Below are 15,474 nucleotides of genomic sequence, written 5' to 3' on the forward strand. Positions count from 1 at the left end.
AATCAACATGGTAAATAAACAAAGAAACTTTTAAAATGAATAAACAAGCTTGTATTATCAAGCTTAATAACCAATCAAGCAAGCTTAAAATTATAAAATTTTCAAACAATCAAATGGGCTTGAACTGAGAGCTTGATAACATCTATATGAACTAAACTCAAGCTCGTAAAAAAGAAATCAAGCCAAGCTTGAACAATCATTTCAACGACTTGGTTCATTTTTAGGCTCGGCTTGGTTATTTTATCAAACAAGCTTGAACACCACAATCTTGGCTCGGCTAGGCTCATTTACAGCCCTACATATAAATAAAGTTGTTGAATCATATGCATCATCAAATCTCTTATCAAACTTGCAAATAGATAAAGAAGCTCAGCTTGGATTGGTTATCTTATTAAATAAGTTAGAACAATACGAAGCTTGTCTTATTTACAACCCTAGAAGAAACGTCCCTTTGGTTTCTCAAACCATTAATCCACTCATTCAAACATTAAACTAAATAAAAATGCTAAGGGTGTAAACAATATCCCTTTGTAAACAAAATTCCCAATAGAAAATGATAAAATGCATATTATGTGAATAAACTGTGGATAGTTACATACATACATACATACATACATACATGCGCTCAAGTAATGAAATCTCAAGTCGTGCCACCCGAAACGGACTGTTTTTACCGGGAAGGGCACCAGCACAGCACGCGCAACAATTTCACGTGCGTCGTCGCTTATATCACGCACGCGCAACAAAAGGAAAAAGGAATCAATTTGAGAATGAAGCCTTTCTCATAAGCATTGGCGAAAAATTAGCTCGGCAAGCCGACGGCGACGAGGTGACAGTAAGGCAGTGGCGGCAAGGTGGTGGCGGCAAGCGCAAGGAGGAGAAGGCAAAATAGGGGAATATGCAAGGAGGAAGAATAGGGTTTTATTAAACAGTTAAATTATATATATAATTTCTAATTAATTATTATACAAATTATTAATTAATTAATATAATTATAATATATAATGTTATATTTTTATTATTTTTATTTAAAATATAAAAAATAAATAGTTATATAATTTTTAAAAAATCAAACTTTAAATTACTTTTAAAAATTAAAAATAGATTAAAATTTTATAAAAATATTTAAAATAATTATAAATAATTTTAAATTTTTATAAATAGTTTTAAAATTTTATAAATAATTCTAAAAAATTTAATTGTTAAAAAATTTAAAAATATATCAATTTGATTTTAGAATGCAATATAAACTATAAATATATATTATATAAATTAATAATTAATTAAATAAATAGTTTTTATAATTATTATATATATATTAGGATTAATTTATATCATTATTATAGATAATAAATTTTTTTATCTAAGAATCAATTTGATTTGAGATTTGGAACAATAAATATTAACATACTTAGCACTCTATTTTTAGATTCTTGCTTCCTAATCATATGAAAAATACATATTTTTATTAGAAGTTTTGAAAAAAGTACGTTGTCAAGGTATCGTGTCGTGCCAATACGGTTTCTATATCTATATATATATATAAACCGTATCGGCACGACACGATACCGAAACTATATCATTCCGATCTGGAACTGAAACCTCAGTGAGATTTTAAACCTTCCATGTGCTTCTGACTATCATCACAATTTCAAAAGTAGAGTAAAAGCACAGTTATGAAAGTCATGCAAGTTGACACCATATATGGCACCTTGTATTTAACACAATCTACTAAGTTTGATATTAGAAGTTCTCTAAAATAAATGATAACCATAACCATATAATTCTTGCTATAATAAAAATATCTTGGCCATGTAATACACCATGCTCAACCTAGAGAATGTAGAAAACATTAACAGTTTTTTGTTCCATTCTCCTTTTACTACTAACCTTTAGCATTTTCTCATCATCATTTCCCTGCCCTTTCATTATTTTTCCCTGTTCCTTTTTCTTTTCCACTTTCCCATGGGTATCTATGCATATTGAACTATTTAAGAAAATAAAATAAGACAACAATCTTATGCCAAGATCAGTTGATGTTAAATCGATAGCAAACTTTTCAGTTAACATCAATTCAACGGCCAATCCAGATGGGAATCAACTATGTCAAAAGCTACTATTATATGGACCTGGTTACACAAAAAAAAATGTTGAACCAGGTAACACCAAATCTGAGGTGGCCGGTCCGGCCCACGAAAATTTCCCACTGACAGCCAGGGTAAATCAGAATGCTATGAGCGGCCCAGAAGCCCAACATCCCAGGCATCGGTTACACAAATACTTTATTTGACAGGGTTCATTTACTAATTGATGATCAACCATCAAATGACCAAAATGTAAAATAACTATACATTACAAAGAAAAGAAGATATAGTGCTGGGGACCGAATAAAATCAAAAATTATGGTGATAAAATAATATAATGCCTTGTAAAGATGAGTGGATAAAGTAATACCATAAGAAAATCTACCTTAAGCACACGACTGAGGGCATCTTCAAATTTCTCACGGGGAAGATTGACAAGCTGGGGAAAAGTTGGGAGGATCTAGAAGATAAACGAAAAAAAAACAATATGAGACCTCTACTAAATTGATTAAGAAATTGAAAGGTGAGTCAATTATTAGAAGTATCAAGATTTAGCTTAAACTCACTGTAGGAAGTAAAATTAACAAAATACATAAGTTTGTGCTGAAAATTAGCCATAAGTAAACAATCATTAACATCATAGTAAGTACAAATTTCTGAGGAGGAAGATTGACAAGATGGGAAAAGTTGGCGAAAAAAACAAGAGACCTCTACTAAATTGATAAAAAAAAATGCAAGCCAATTATTAAAAGCATCGGGATATAGTTTTAAAAACTTGTTGGAAGTAAAACTAATAAAATAAATATTTTTGAACTGAAAATTAGCCATGACTAAACAATTATTAACAAGTAGCAGAAAAGCATAATAGGGGAGGGATGAGATTGACTTGCTTAATGCATCAGTAGTCCAAAAACAAGACATGGCATGCATATAAAATTTCATCCAAGAACAGTTAACTTGTCATTTGTGTGATTAGCATAACCATCCTACTACCCAATAGTTATTGTAGGTGCTATTGTTGACAAAAAGGAGTTGGATATAGAACCTCATCTTTCAATAGAAATGGCAATACTGGAATCAGTATCTCTACATCCTGAAAGCAACATAAATAATCATTAGTTAAGCAAAAGGAGTTTTTATACATTACATGTAATACTATACCTTAGTTCTTGAGTGATATAACTTCTTAACAGAAGATATCAATTCTTGTGAGGGGACTATCCCATCTGTTAATGTATGTAAGACCTGTACAAACACCAATGATAATGCACTCAATTTAAAAAGTAGCCAGTAAACCAACATGTATTGCAACCACCATACTTACAAAACCTTATAAACTGTCATACAATATAAATCATATTCAAGTTTTATCCAAAATTTCTTAACTCTAGGAACCACAATAACTCCTAAGAAAAAAATTGTAAAAAAAGGATTGGTTTTTGAAATCAGTTAAAACTGAAGGAGCTGTCCTCATGATAGAAACTAATCCATGTCTAAGAAAAAAATAATATAAACAAAGAAAACTGAATACATCACTAGACTGATTCTGGATAGAATCTAAGCACATGGAATGGAAATGTCAACATATATGAAGAATTAATTCTTCAGAAAGTAACCAAATATGGCATTGGGTCGCAGATTGAATTTAGAGTAAAGAATATGATGGTTCTGCCTATTTCTCATGCAAAATATATCTTAATGTTAAAACCTGCATAAGAAGATTTTCACTTCCAACTGGTGGATCTGAGATTATTCTGAGGAGCTCAGAAGAAGACCCAATAGTACGAACCAAGATGGGAATCTGAAGGCGAACTGCCTGGATGGCACAACATAAACCATTTGCGAAAAGCATTAGAACTTGGTGAAAAAGAAAAAAAAAATACAAGTACAAGGCAATGAACAAGGAAAATATAACTCCAGCCCACCTCTTTTGCAGCCTTTGATATGCTTTTGTATATTACAAAAATTTCACGAAGAAGAGAACGCTTCTGTAATGTACAAGAACAGTTAGAAATATATGATAATTGAATACATAAGAAAAGAAGCTAAGAACACATACTACAAAGATTAGAAAATATGTATTAAACCTTAGTACAAAGTGCAAAATAAAGTGACATGCAGCGTTGTGCCTCCATTGTCAGAGAGGACATCACACTTTGATCTAGTTGGGTAGTAGACATTACTCCACTGTCAGATTTAAGCCCCTCATTAGATTTCTTTCTGACGCCAGCCTCCTATATGACAGTGATTAACAAAAGTAAAGATATATGACAGTTTGTATTAAGATAGTTACAAGAAAATATTGTTTTGTTTAGAAACAACCACACAAGATATCAAATAAAATAATGCTGAAAAAAATCAGTTTCTAAGGAATTGAAGAGCTGACATTATCTCATGACAAATTTGGTGAATCAAAGATAGATAATCATTCAAGGGATGCCCAACTTGAAAAACAAAAGGAATACTAAAAGTATTCTATAATTTAAATATTACAGGACCAAATACAGAACAAGTAGTTAAATTAAGAAAAAACAAATGCAACATTATAGCAACTATAAGAAAACATCTATATTAGCAAGGGTTATAAATCAGTTAGCAAAGACAAAAGAAGTAACTGTTAAGAGGTATGACTAGGAAAGCCTGTGCCAGTGCTACACCCTAAACACTTTTAGTAGGTGAGGACATGCAATTCTGTGAGGGGCAAGTAATGTGTTAAGCTGTGTTTTGAAACTGAGAGTGGGTTAGGGTATCCCCTCTGATGAAAAGTAGGAAGAAAAGGTGTATTCTTATTCAAAAAATAATATAATTGCAGTACACCACATATTAACCAATACTCAAGCATACAATAACTATATGAAGTGAACCAGAACCAAAGAGCCTAAGTAATTCCACAAAGAGTCCTCATTTTACTTTTACCAAATCCAAGGGAACTCAAACATAATATAGCCATATAAAGAACATCTTAGAACCATACCTAACAGCAATATAATTCTCAACTTCTTTGAGGTATGAACCTAAGAGCCTAAGCAATTCCACAAACAATCCTCATCCTACTTTTACCAAATCAAATGGACACTGGTATATTACTTATTAAATGAACCAAATCTTGAGAAAACAAAATGTTTTCTAAATTAAACCTCTTGCAGCTCAGAAGACAATTCTTCATCCTCCATGTGCACCATAACAGGAACGTCCTCAATAACTGAATGAAGTTTTTCACGAGCAAAGTCTTCAATTTTCTGAGAAATGCTTGACATAGAAAATAGTTTATTTGCTACCTGGAATATCAAGAAACCAATGTTAGATGAAAATAGTTTCGCAAAGTACAAATTTTGCAATTGAAACCCAAAATTACCAAGCGTGTCGCTTTCATCCGCACTTCTTCTGTAGGATGCACTGTACTCTATGGAGAGAAGCTAGAATAAGGATAATAAACAATAATGATAAAGTAAAAAATTTCTAAACATATATGAAAGAACAGCACCATGTATTGCCAATGAAAGCGTGAAAAAGAGTGGATAAATGGACCAACAAGAAAATATGGTATCTTATCCACAAGAGGGCCAATTTTCTATGTTTGCATAACCCCTACAACTTCACTAAATATTTTCCAAGAAAATTCCTGCCATATTAAGTTTAATTTTAATGTTCATTTTCTCAATTTTGTAATTAACTGAATTAAAGTTGGTGCAATTATCAATATTGAGAATCTGCTACCTATTCAAGTGTGTGTGTTAGAGATAATATTCACTCAGTCAAAATGTCAAAACTCTCTAATCTTCAGCATTGTCATTTACAGCCATCAAGGGCATAATTGATTCAAAGATTATGTTTCCATCTCATGACAATTTGTAGTGTGATCTTCTTCATCATTGGAGGGAGAACCTGAAGTGAAGATGTTGACGATAAAGCACTTTCATTCCTTGAAGAAAATTTACTTCAATTCATTAATAGATGGATTCTTCTTGACTTGGGAGAATCACACAACTAAAAAAAATTAAAAAAATACAGTCCAACCATGGTTTAAAATATTGAGTCATATCGAAGTTTCAATTTATGATCGCAATGATATGGTTTCAATACCGTATCATACTGTGCTGATATGGTTTCGATCTTTTTTAAATATAAAATATATTAATTAAAAATAAAAAATTTAACCTAAATATTAAACAAATTAAAAAATATAGGATATGAGCGTCCTATATGATAAATAAATAAAATTACTACATATTTTTAAAATTAAAATAAATAATATATATTAAATTAATGGGATAATTTTATTAGGATTTGATTAAACCTGTTTAGATTATCCTTATAGTTAAGAGTTGATTGAAATTATTAATATCAATCTAATCATTAAACCCTAAGTTTAAGTTTAATCTCGCACTCACGAGGTCGAGGAGACCTCGGTGGCTAGCAGTGTTGGCGGTGTCAGTGGCGCGCGAAACACAAATTTCGCCTGATATGAAATTTTAAACCATGAGTCCAACAAAATAAAGTGATAAACTAATTCACAAATCTTTATTTTTTTTACTTCATCTAAAATTAGGGAAGTAAATGAGCCTAGCCAATCTTAGCTGTGTTAAGGCACAAGGTTTATGTTACTACTACATCGAAAGATATTATGAGTCCCAGTGTCATTTCTAATCCCAAAAGATAGCTAATTATCATATCTTTTTGGCATCATTCATCTCTTATTTTGGTTAAGTAAATGTTATAACTATATCAATCTCTCAAACATCTTATCATAGTCACTGAGTAATATTAGACCTTAGCTTTGCAATTTGCTCCTCATTCATCTCACAACATTATCTATTGGACTCTGCAATCCTTCACAATTTATTTTTTGTATTTTCACAGGCAACATATATTCAGGGTGATTTAGGTCCATAGGAAAGTCAATGAGAACCATAAAACTTAAGCATTGCATGTTGTAATAGATGACACATTGTTCTCATTCGAAGGTAGAAAATACAGATGACAAAGCCACCCTTCCAATCCAACAATTAAGTGAGCACTTGCACCCATAAGAGAAAATGGGAATCACTGAGTTTATGTTAGGCTTCCAAATGAAGGAAAAGCCAAGTGAGAACCATATAACCTAAGCCTTGCTAAGTTGTAATAGATGACACATCATTCTCATTCAAAGGTAGAGAATCTAGATGATGATGCCACCCTTCAAATCCAGCAATAAAGTGAGCCCTTGCACTTGTAGATGAGAGTGGAAATCATTTGGTTTGTTAGGGGTTCCAAAGAAGGTAAGAATTTCTGATTGAATGTACTAGATGCCATGAAGTGGATCACCTCTATCTAGTCATGGAAAAAACAATTAAAAGATAGAAGAAAGAAGAGAGTCATTAGAGAAAGAGATTATACAACCCTAGGAGAGAAGAAACAAATTGGACAGTGGTAGGAAGGAACCATGAGTTTATCCAAACAGCTGATGGCAATACAAAGGAGAGGGATACAAAAGTAGACCTTGAACACCCTCTCTAATGTCAAGTGAACCCACAACTAGGAATAGCAAGAAAAATTACTACTTAATGAAAGCATATGCATAGATAGAGATCATAAGTAAGTTGTACCACACTAAGAATATAGTTAAATTGCAATAGCTTAAAAAACTAGTTTAACAGTTGATATAAAAATAAAGGTATTTTAATATAGAAAAAGAACAAGAATCTATGATTTTCCTAGTTCGACTATTTTAATTAAATCATGTAAGAAGTTGCACGGACAAAAACTTACAAATCTAATTAAATTTTCACATTTTCAAAATTAAAATTTTCAAACAACAAAGAGCTTCTATGTTTTCACCAATAAAAATTTCTGATTGAGATCAATGCTGTTACATCATATGGCAAATTTTTTCTCCCTATGACAATTTCTAGCCTAGAAATTTGTTTGAAAAGCTACGAACCAGAAGTATAATTTCAAGCTCTCAAATTTTCCAGCAAAGGTAACCAGATGAACAAATATGTTATGAGAGGCAACATAAGAGCTCAAATATCAAGAACCGCATGAAATTTCATAGTGAAAAACAAAACCATTTGGTGACTTCTTTAACGTCATAATTCTTTCACTCAGTAATCCAATATGAAAGCTTGGAGTCACTAAGGACAAGGGTATAATATGAATAGATATGTATCCATAACAAAGTAAAAAAATCATAGAGTGGGGGATTCAGCTCTTGATAGAGTAATCCAAGCAAATCCAAAGGTGAATATGACTCGTTTGCATTAAATGAATTCATTTCCTTTTACCTAAAAATTGAAACTGCATCATAACTTACATCACAAGTTGTCAAACATTAAATAACAGAAAACACTACCAAGGAAATAGCTCAAACAATGAAAGAGAATCTGAGAGAGTAAATGATATTTTGCTAGTAAAAAGATGATAAGTCAGTACTTGCAAAGCAACAAGGAGGCATCTGGCTCGACTAGAAGGTCTAAGCAAAATAAGATTCCATACAGCACTCAGGCCTTGAGTAACCCGATCCCCACTTTGGAAATCCTTATCATGTTTCTCAATTCGGTCAGGAGAACACAAACCCTCCAATAACTTCAAAACACCCTCTGACAAGTAAGGAACTTCAACAAGCAATCTGCTGAGTGATTTATCTGTGGCTGGGAAGTTGTCACGGATAGATTCTGCCTACAGAGAATAAGGATGATTATAAGCGTAAAATCAGGTAAGATATCCACTAAAGAATGGAGCAAAACACACCACAGTCAATAGAAATGTTTCATAAATTGATACAGCAGTTCTAGATGAAAGAAAGTCTTGATCCTGCTCTGTCTCCCGATGTAACCTGTATAGGATATGCAAAGTCAACTCGTGCCCCTGATAATGATGAATTCAGGAGTCAAAAAAAGTGATAAGATATAATAAACAAATGGGACACAGAAGAACTGAACAAATTAATATCATGGGGAAAAACAAATTAATTTAAAATAATATAGCAAAAAACAAATCTGAGCAGCAGAAAAATTATAATAAAATTTTCTAGATTAAAAAGATTTAATATAGAACATTCCAGATTAAGCGTTCAATCAGGTCAGTGAAGCTTTCTAACAATCAGGAAACATTATCAGAGCTTCCAGAATTTATCACAGATGTAAAACATGAATCATCAAAATCAGTAAGACCGACATCTGTACCTTCAATTTTGCCCTCTCTCAACAATCAAGACCGAAATTTCTAAACTTGTAAATGATATTTGTTTCTCATATAGTAACATTGTTGAAGTTTCATAACCTGGATACATATTGCGGTCAGACATGTCGAAGTGGACTGGTCGAATTGAATATGTGGTAGGACTGGTCAGATTATTCAGACGGGCTGGGTGGCCCAACCAAGCTGGTGATGTTATAACCCTAAAATTTTAAGAAAGGTGAATTGTTGCAATTAACAACAATTAGGCTAATTAGATTGTAATGGTTAATTTCTGACTTTGTATTCAATTTATTTGAGGTGGATTAATGGTGAACAGAGGTTAATTAAAAGTTAGCTTTAGGTTTGACTCAAATTTGAGATTGTTTGATTTTCATTAGAGCTGAACCAAACTGTTATTGATGCTAATTAAGTTTCCATTAGAATCCAAATTTGGCTTTAACAAGTTCATCAAGTGAGCCTTGTGGTTAGAAGTTGGATCAAATTGGGCACGATTTGGATTAATTTTGACAGCTCTAGGGCTGAAGCAAAATTATAATGGGAATCAACTAGTTTAGTCAAGTTAATGCTAGATCACATAGAGATTTCAGTTGCTTAGGATTATTTGAATCCTTTTGCTCCTCTTTCCCACATGATTCCTCTTTTCCTGTTTATTCATGCCTCTTATTTTTCAGGAAACTGCCCTGATAGTGACACCGAGTCATACAATCAGAGCCCTGGTGAAGAGTGGCCATTCCTCACAGTTCAAGACCTCTCTCCCTTTCCTCTCCGATGAGCAATGATGCTCATTCAACCCTCTAGGCAGTGCAACAAACCACCAACAGTCCTCCCTCTATCAATCACTCTCTACCTCGCGCTCTCTTATTCCCTTAGTGACAACTCTTCTTAGTGTCGTGGATATTGCAGATCATCCTCCGCAAGATTCAGCTGAGACCGCCGATCAGCAGCTATCAATTTGCAACTTTTTTCTATCAAACAATCTAGTGGGCACTGGTTTAATTCACATCTTCCCTTCCATGATAGTTGCCTTTTGGATTGATCTTATCTACTGTTAATCATTTAATTCTTGCATCTTTTCTCTTTTAATAATCTTAGCTTAATACATCTTTAAAAGTTGTTGAAGTTGTTGATCTGATCTCCTTGAATTGGAATTTCTTGATTGAGCTACACTGATTTAGAGGCAAAAAGTAAGGGTGTGGTTGGTTAGTGCATTTTTCGTTTTCATTTTCTGAAAAACGCACGTTTTCTGAAAAATGGTGTTTGGTTTGCATTTTTCGTGTCTGTTTTCTAAAAAAATAGAGAGCATTTTCTAGAAAAACAGAGAATGACAAAAAGTCATTTTCTATTTTCTAGAAAACACGCGTTTTTCCAGAAAATGAAAATGGAAAACGTGCAAACCAAACGCACCCTAAGTGTTTCTTCTCTTCTAATCTCATTAAATTTCTTGATTATTGCTAAATAGACTGTTATGGCAATGATAGCTTGAATTAAAGCTATTATCCTTGGAGTGCTAGTGGATACATTGAATTAGATGTTAACCAAATGATTACTGTTTATGTTGGTAGGATAATTAAGTTGTTTAGTAATGTATTTCTGATCTTGAGCATGTGTTTGCTATTCTTAGTCTATTGTGTTACTTTGATGGTCTTTTTGTGTTACTTTGATGGTCTTCTAGGCGGAGATTTGCTTAATTGTAGAGCCAAATCTGAGAAGAGAAGAACATGTTGATTGCTTTTTGAGTTCTTCTCTAGTCGCATACTTAAGATGGGTAATTATATTCTTGGACTCAGTTATATGATTCTTCATGCATGAATTAAATGTATAAAAAGATCATATATGCTACCATAATTGGTTTTGAAAAGAGATTTAAACAACACTTAACTAGCAAGATAGGGTTCTAAAAGAATTAGATTATTGGGGTTACTTAAATGGTCCTTTTTTCTACTCTATACATGTGGGTGAGCTTGTGGAGATTAACAAGGGAAAGGTTATTTTCAAAAGAAAATATCGACACTCTGGGTACTTCATATTTGATACATGTCTTTAAACAAGTTTACCTCTATGTTATATGTTGATACCTGTATTCTTCTCTTATGCTATAAACAGCTATTTAAAAACTATAATCAATAATGATGTAGCCCAAAGTGACATAAAGACTTCAAATGGAACAACTATTATAAATGATGGAAATAAATATTGAAACATAAAAACAACGAGCCTACTACCCACAGAGATGTGGTAGTGTGGGTACTTGCAGTCAGTATTTATTTTGTGTGGGGATGTTATATCGTTTTTTTCATAGGCTTTAGAAGACAATATTTATAGTTTGAGAACCTAGCTCTAATGATCCACTTCTTAGTGAACTTGTTGGTGATAATTAAAAGTGTATTTATTTGAGATAAAAATATAGTGATAATTAAGTGAAATGAAGTAATATAAAATGGTGATAATTAAATGGAATGACTTGCGATAATAAACAGTGATAAGTGACATAAAGATAAGAATTGACTATATTAAAATAAATACTCAACTTGAAACTCTAATGATGTAAAATTTATGCGCATGTTTTGTTTCCTGACTTAGCAATTTGTATTCAATTTTTGAAGTCCTTTGACCACCAAGTGTGAGGTTTCGATTCTAAGAATCGCCCTATTAGACATGTTTCTTCTAAGGTATGCATTTTAGTTAGATTTTGTGTTACACTTTGCTCTGACATTATTGTAAACCACGCACAATGAGCGAAACCTACCTCAAGGCAAACCTAGCTTTTGGAGGATGTGACAGCATGGTTTCAAGGCTTAAGGTTAGGCTGTGTCTGAGCATTTGGAGAGACTGTTGTCCTACACATTGTCCATTCCTGGGTTGAGTGGTGATTATCAGCTACTCTCTTGAGCTATCTAGGCTGATTAGTTTCTGAATTGATCCTAAAAATTAATGTCTGCTGTTTCATTGAGTTGAGTGGTCATCGTTAGCTACTCTCTTGAGTTTAATAGGCTGATTTTAGTGTTTTGCTACAATTGTTAACACTCACTACCATGGTTTAAAATCTCGACCCGTGCCGAGGTTTCAATCCCGGACCGGAACGATACAATTTTGGTATCATATCGTGTGGATATAGTTTCAATATTTCTTTAAATTTTAAATATAAATGTAAATTAATTTTATTAATATTTGATTATTAATATTTCAAAAATAAGTAATTCTCAAAATTCAATACTAAAATTAAAATTATAAAATAATTTGAAAAACTAAAAATAATCATAAAATTATTTGAAAATTTTAAATTATTTTTTTAATGAATTTGTAAATTTTGAACTTAAAAAAATTATTTGAAATGCATAAGAATTATATTTTTTTAAAAAATAGATTATTTTAAATTTATATTTAATTTTAAAATTATTTTAAAATGTAAATTATTTTATAAAGTATTTATTAATTTTAAAAATTATTTTAAAATTTTGAAATAATTTTTTATATTTTATAAGTATTATTAATAATAGTTTATTTTAAAAAAATACATATTTACAAAATAAAAAATTAATTAAATCAAAAAACTAGAAAAATCGTGGTTTCAATGAATCACGGAGGTGGTCGTGGCAGCGCGGCACCATGGCCCCTGCGGAGGGTTTTAGGAATATGTAAAATTTTATTAAAGGGCAGCCCAGTGCACGAAGCTCCCGCTATGCGGGGTCCCGAGGAAGAATCCATTGTACACAGTCTTACCTTGTTTTTTGCAAGAGACTGTTTTCAAGATTCAAACTCGTGACCTTTTGGTCACAAAGCAACCACTTTACCGTTGCGCCAAGGCTCCCCTTCATATAAAATTTTATTAGAATTTTAAATAAATTTTTATATATTTTAATGGGATAATTCGATTAGGATTTTAGGAAATATGTTTGGCTATCTATTTAAGTTAGGGGTTAATTGGATCCATTAAAAATAACAATAACAAAGCTAAGAGATAAATAAATAAATTTTATTATATATTTTAAGAATTAAAATAAATAAAATATATAATTAATTAGATAATTTCATTAGAATTTAATTAAGCCTCTTTGCATTATTTGTGGTGGCAAAAGATAAAGTCATGACCTTAGCGACCCCTCCAAGGCGGTCCCACGCAGTCTGAAAGGATAAATCATGGTAACTAATTCAGCCTTAGTCGAGCGGCCTCCTAAACAGTGGGCACAAGATAACCCGAAACAGTATTTACACCTACCGGCCGTGTTCTAAAATGCGTCATTAAGCGTCGCTTAAGCGTGTTTAAGCGTAAAGCGAGAAAGAAAAGCTTCGCTTTAGGTGAAAGTGGGAAAAAAAGCGGTCAAAGTATGTTTGACCAAATTAAGCATAATTAAGCGCGCTTAATAGCGCTTAAGCGCGATTTTTTATTTATAATTTTAATTGATTTGTAAATTTTTAAAGAACATAAGGAAAAAAATTTAGAGAAAACGAAGAGACACAACGTCTCTCAACTCTTGAGAGAAAAGTCATAATCTATCATAAACCCCCTATTTGTCTGCTATCGAGAAAACCTAGAAAAAGTGATCAGAAAGTATTACAACTTGTCACCGACTTCAAATTTTGCAAACAAATCGGCGGTGTGGCGGCGGCGGCGGCGACAGCTGCAGGGGCGACGGTTTCTGTCTGATCTTGTCTTCTTGTTTCCTATCCATTCTCCGCTTCTCTGCACAGTTAGTCTCCCCGGCGATTTATTGAAATTTCGTTGATCGACCTCTCGCTCGAAAGCAAGTTTCGATTTGATCGTCATTCTCTGATATGTGATTCATGGTCATCTCTGGTTTTATCAATTATTAGGACAAATCCAGATCATGCGATCCTTTTTTGTTGAAGCAACCAACAAAAGGCATGTAGATGTAGATCATGTAGTAGATAGTTGTTTTGTTTATTTTTATCATATTAAATGCATGTCTTTTGTTAAGAATTAAGATTTTATTTCTTATCTAGATACACACCAAGAAAAGGAATAGACTAGATGCTACAAGGATGAATAATCTAGTTTATGTCCAATTTAATGCAAGATTGATGAACAAGAAGAAGGGCAAGGATAAATTAGAGACTTTACTTGCACATGATGGTAGCAAGGCACAATCTTGGATAGTTGAGGGTTGTGATGATGAAGTTGAGGTGGAGATTGACACTTTACAGCCAACAAGAGACATTAATGCTAACATTATAGGGGAGCCCGATGAAAACGAGTTTGTATCGGATAATACGGAAGATGAGATGAATGAAGATGAGGAGATCGAATTAGAATCAGACAAGGAATTAGATAATATCTAGTTTTTTATGTTCTTTTATTGTGAAAACTAAAAACTAATAGATATTATAAACTTTGTGACTTTTGTCTTTCTAAACATGTGAGAAATTTATGCATGAACCTTAAATTTATCATGTTTAAGTATTATTTGATCTATTTATTTGTTTAAAATAATTAAATTTTATTTAAAAATAAAAAATACTTTTTTACTCTTAAAATTGTCCTAAGCTCACTTAAGCTTATAAAGCTTGAAGCTTGGACTCGGCGCTTCGTCGCGCTTCGCGCTTTTTAAAACCTTGCCTACTGGGAATCGAACCATGCCTCTCTAGTGGCAAGCCCTTCCCTAGTATCAACTCGACTACACCCTCTTTGGATTACCCCTATCATAGCTGAGAGTTGATTGACATAATAAACCTAAGTCCAATTTTAATTATAAAAAAAAACCGTCAACACATCACTCGCAGGGTCACGCGACCCATCCAAAGCAACCACGGGGGTCACGCAACCCTTCCGACATGGCCCGGTCATGCGAGCCTTCTACGACGACCACCGGAATCACGTGACACCTCTGACTGTTGTTAGGCTTTGTGTCAGATCGTGTCGATGTCGGTCAGCAGGCCAAACAAAATGTTTTGACTATTTCGACCGGCTCGACACGATATTTCAACACCCTAATTCCTTTGTCTTCCTTCAACAATCTTGCTCGCATCTTGCTTCTCCAACTTCTATCATGAGAAGCAAGCATCGAACCCTCTGCGTCGAAACTCGTGCCTTCCTCTAACACCCTAGCTCCTTTATCTTCCTCTAACAATCTTGCTCACGATCTCACTCCATCTTTTAGCACAAGATGCCTGTGTTGAACCCTCCTGCATGTCGAAACCCTTATCTTCTTTCGACACCCTAGCACCTCCATCTTCTGAAAAAAGTAAATGTCAC

The 15,474-nt window shown here is 33.0% G+C and overlaps 1 protein-coding gene across 3 annotated transcripts in view; it reads right to left on the reverse strand.

Annotated features, from left to right (window-relative positions):
- LOC122040899 (symplekin-like) overlaps positions 1-15,474 on the reverse strand; it is a 41,456-nt gene that overhangs the window by 10,616 nt on the left and 15,366 nt on the right. For all 3 annotated transcript variants that reach the window (XM_042600387.1, XM_042600385.1, XM_042600386.1), the window contains 10 exons: positions 8,814-8,930; positions 8,496-8,741; positions 5,440-5,487; positions 5,222-5,362; positions 4,172-4,318; positions 4,010-4,072; positions 3,793-3,900; positions 3,246-3,329; positions 3,130-3,177; positions 2,470-2,544 (listed from right to left, as the gene is read on the reverse strand). In XM_042600387.1, coding sequence (XP_042456321.1) covers positions 2,470-2,544; positions 3,130-3,177; positions 3,246-3,329; positions 3,793-3,900; positions 4,010-4,072; positions 4,172-4,318; positions 5,222-5,362; positions 5,440-5,487; positions 8,496-8,741; positions 8,814-8,930 — 1,077 coding nt within the window. The remainder of the gene's footprint in view (positions 1-2,469; positions 2,545-3,129; positions 3,178-3,245; positions 3,330-3,792; positions 3,901-4,009; positions 4,073-4,171; positions 4,319-5,221; positions 5,363-5,439; positions 5,488-8,495; positions 8,742-8,813; positions 8,931-15,474) is intronic.

The sequence above is a fragment of the Zingiber officinale genome, chromosome 2A (genome assembly GCF_018446385.1).
Source record: "Zingiber officinale cultivar Zhangliang chromosome 2A, Zo_v1.1, whole genome shotgun sequence".
Lineage (NCBI taxonomy): Eukaryota > Viridiplantae > Streptophyta > Magnoliopsida > Zingiberales > Zingiberaceae > Zingiber > Zingiber officinale.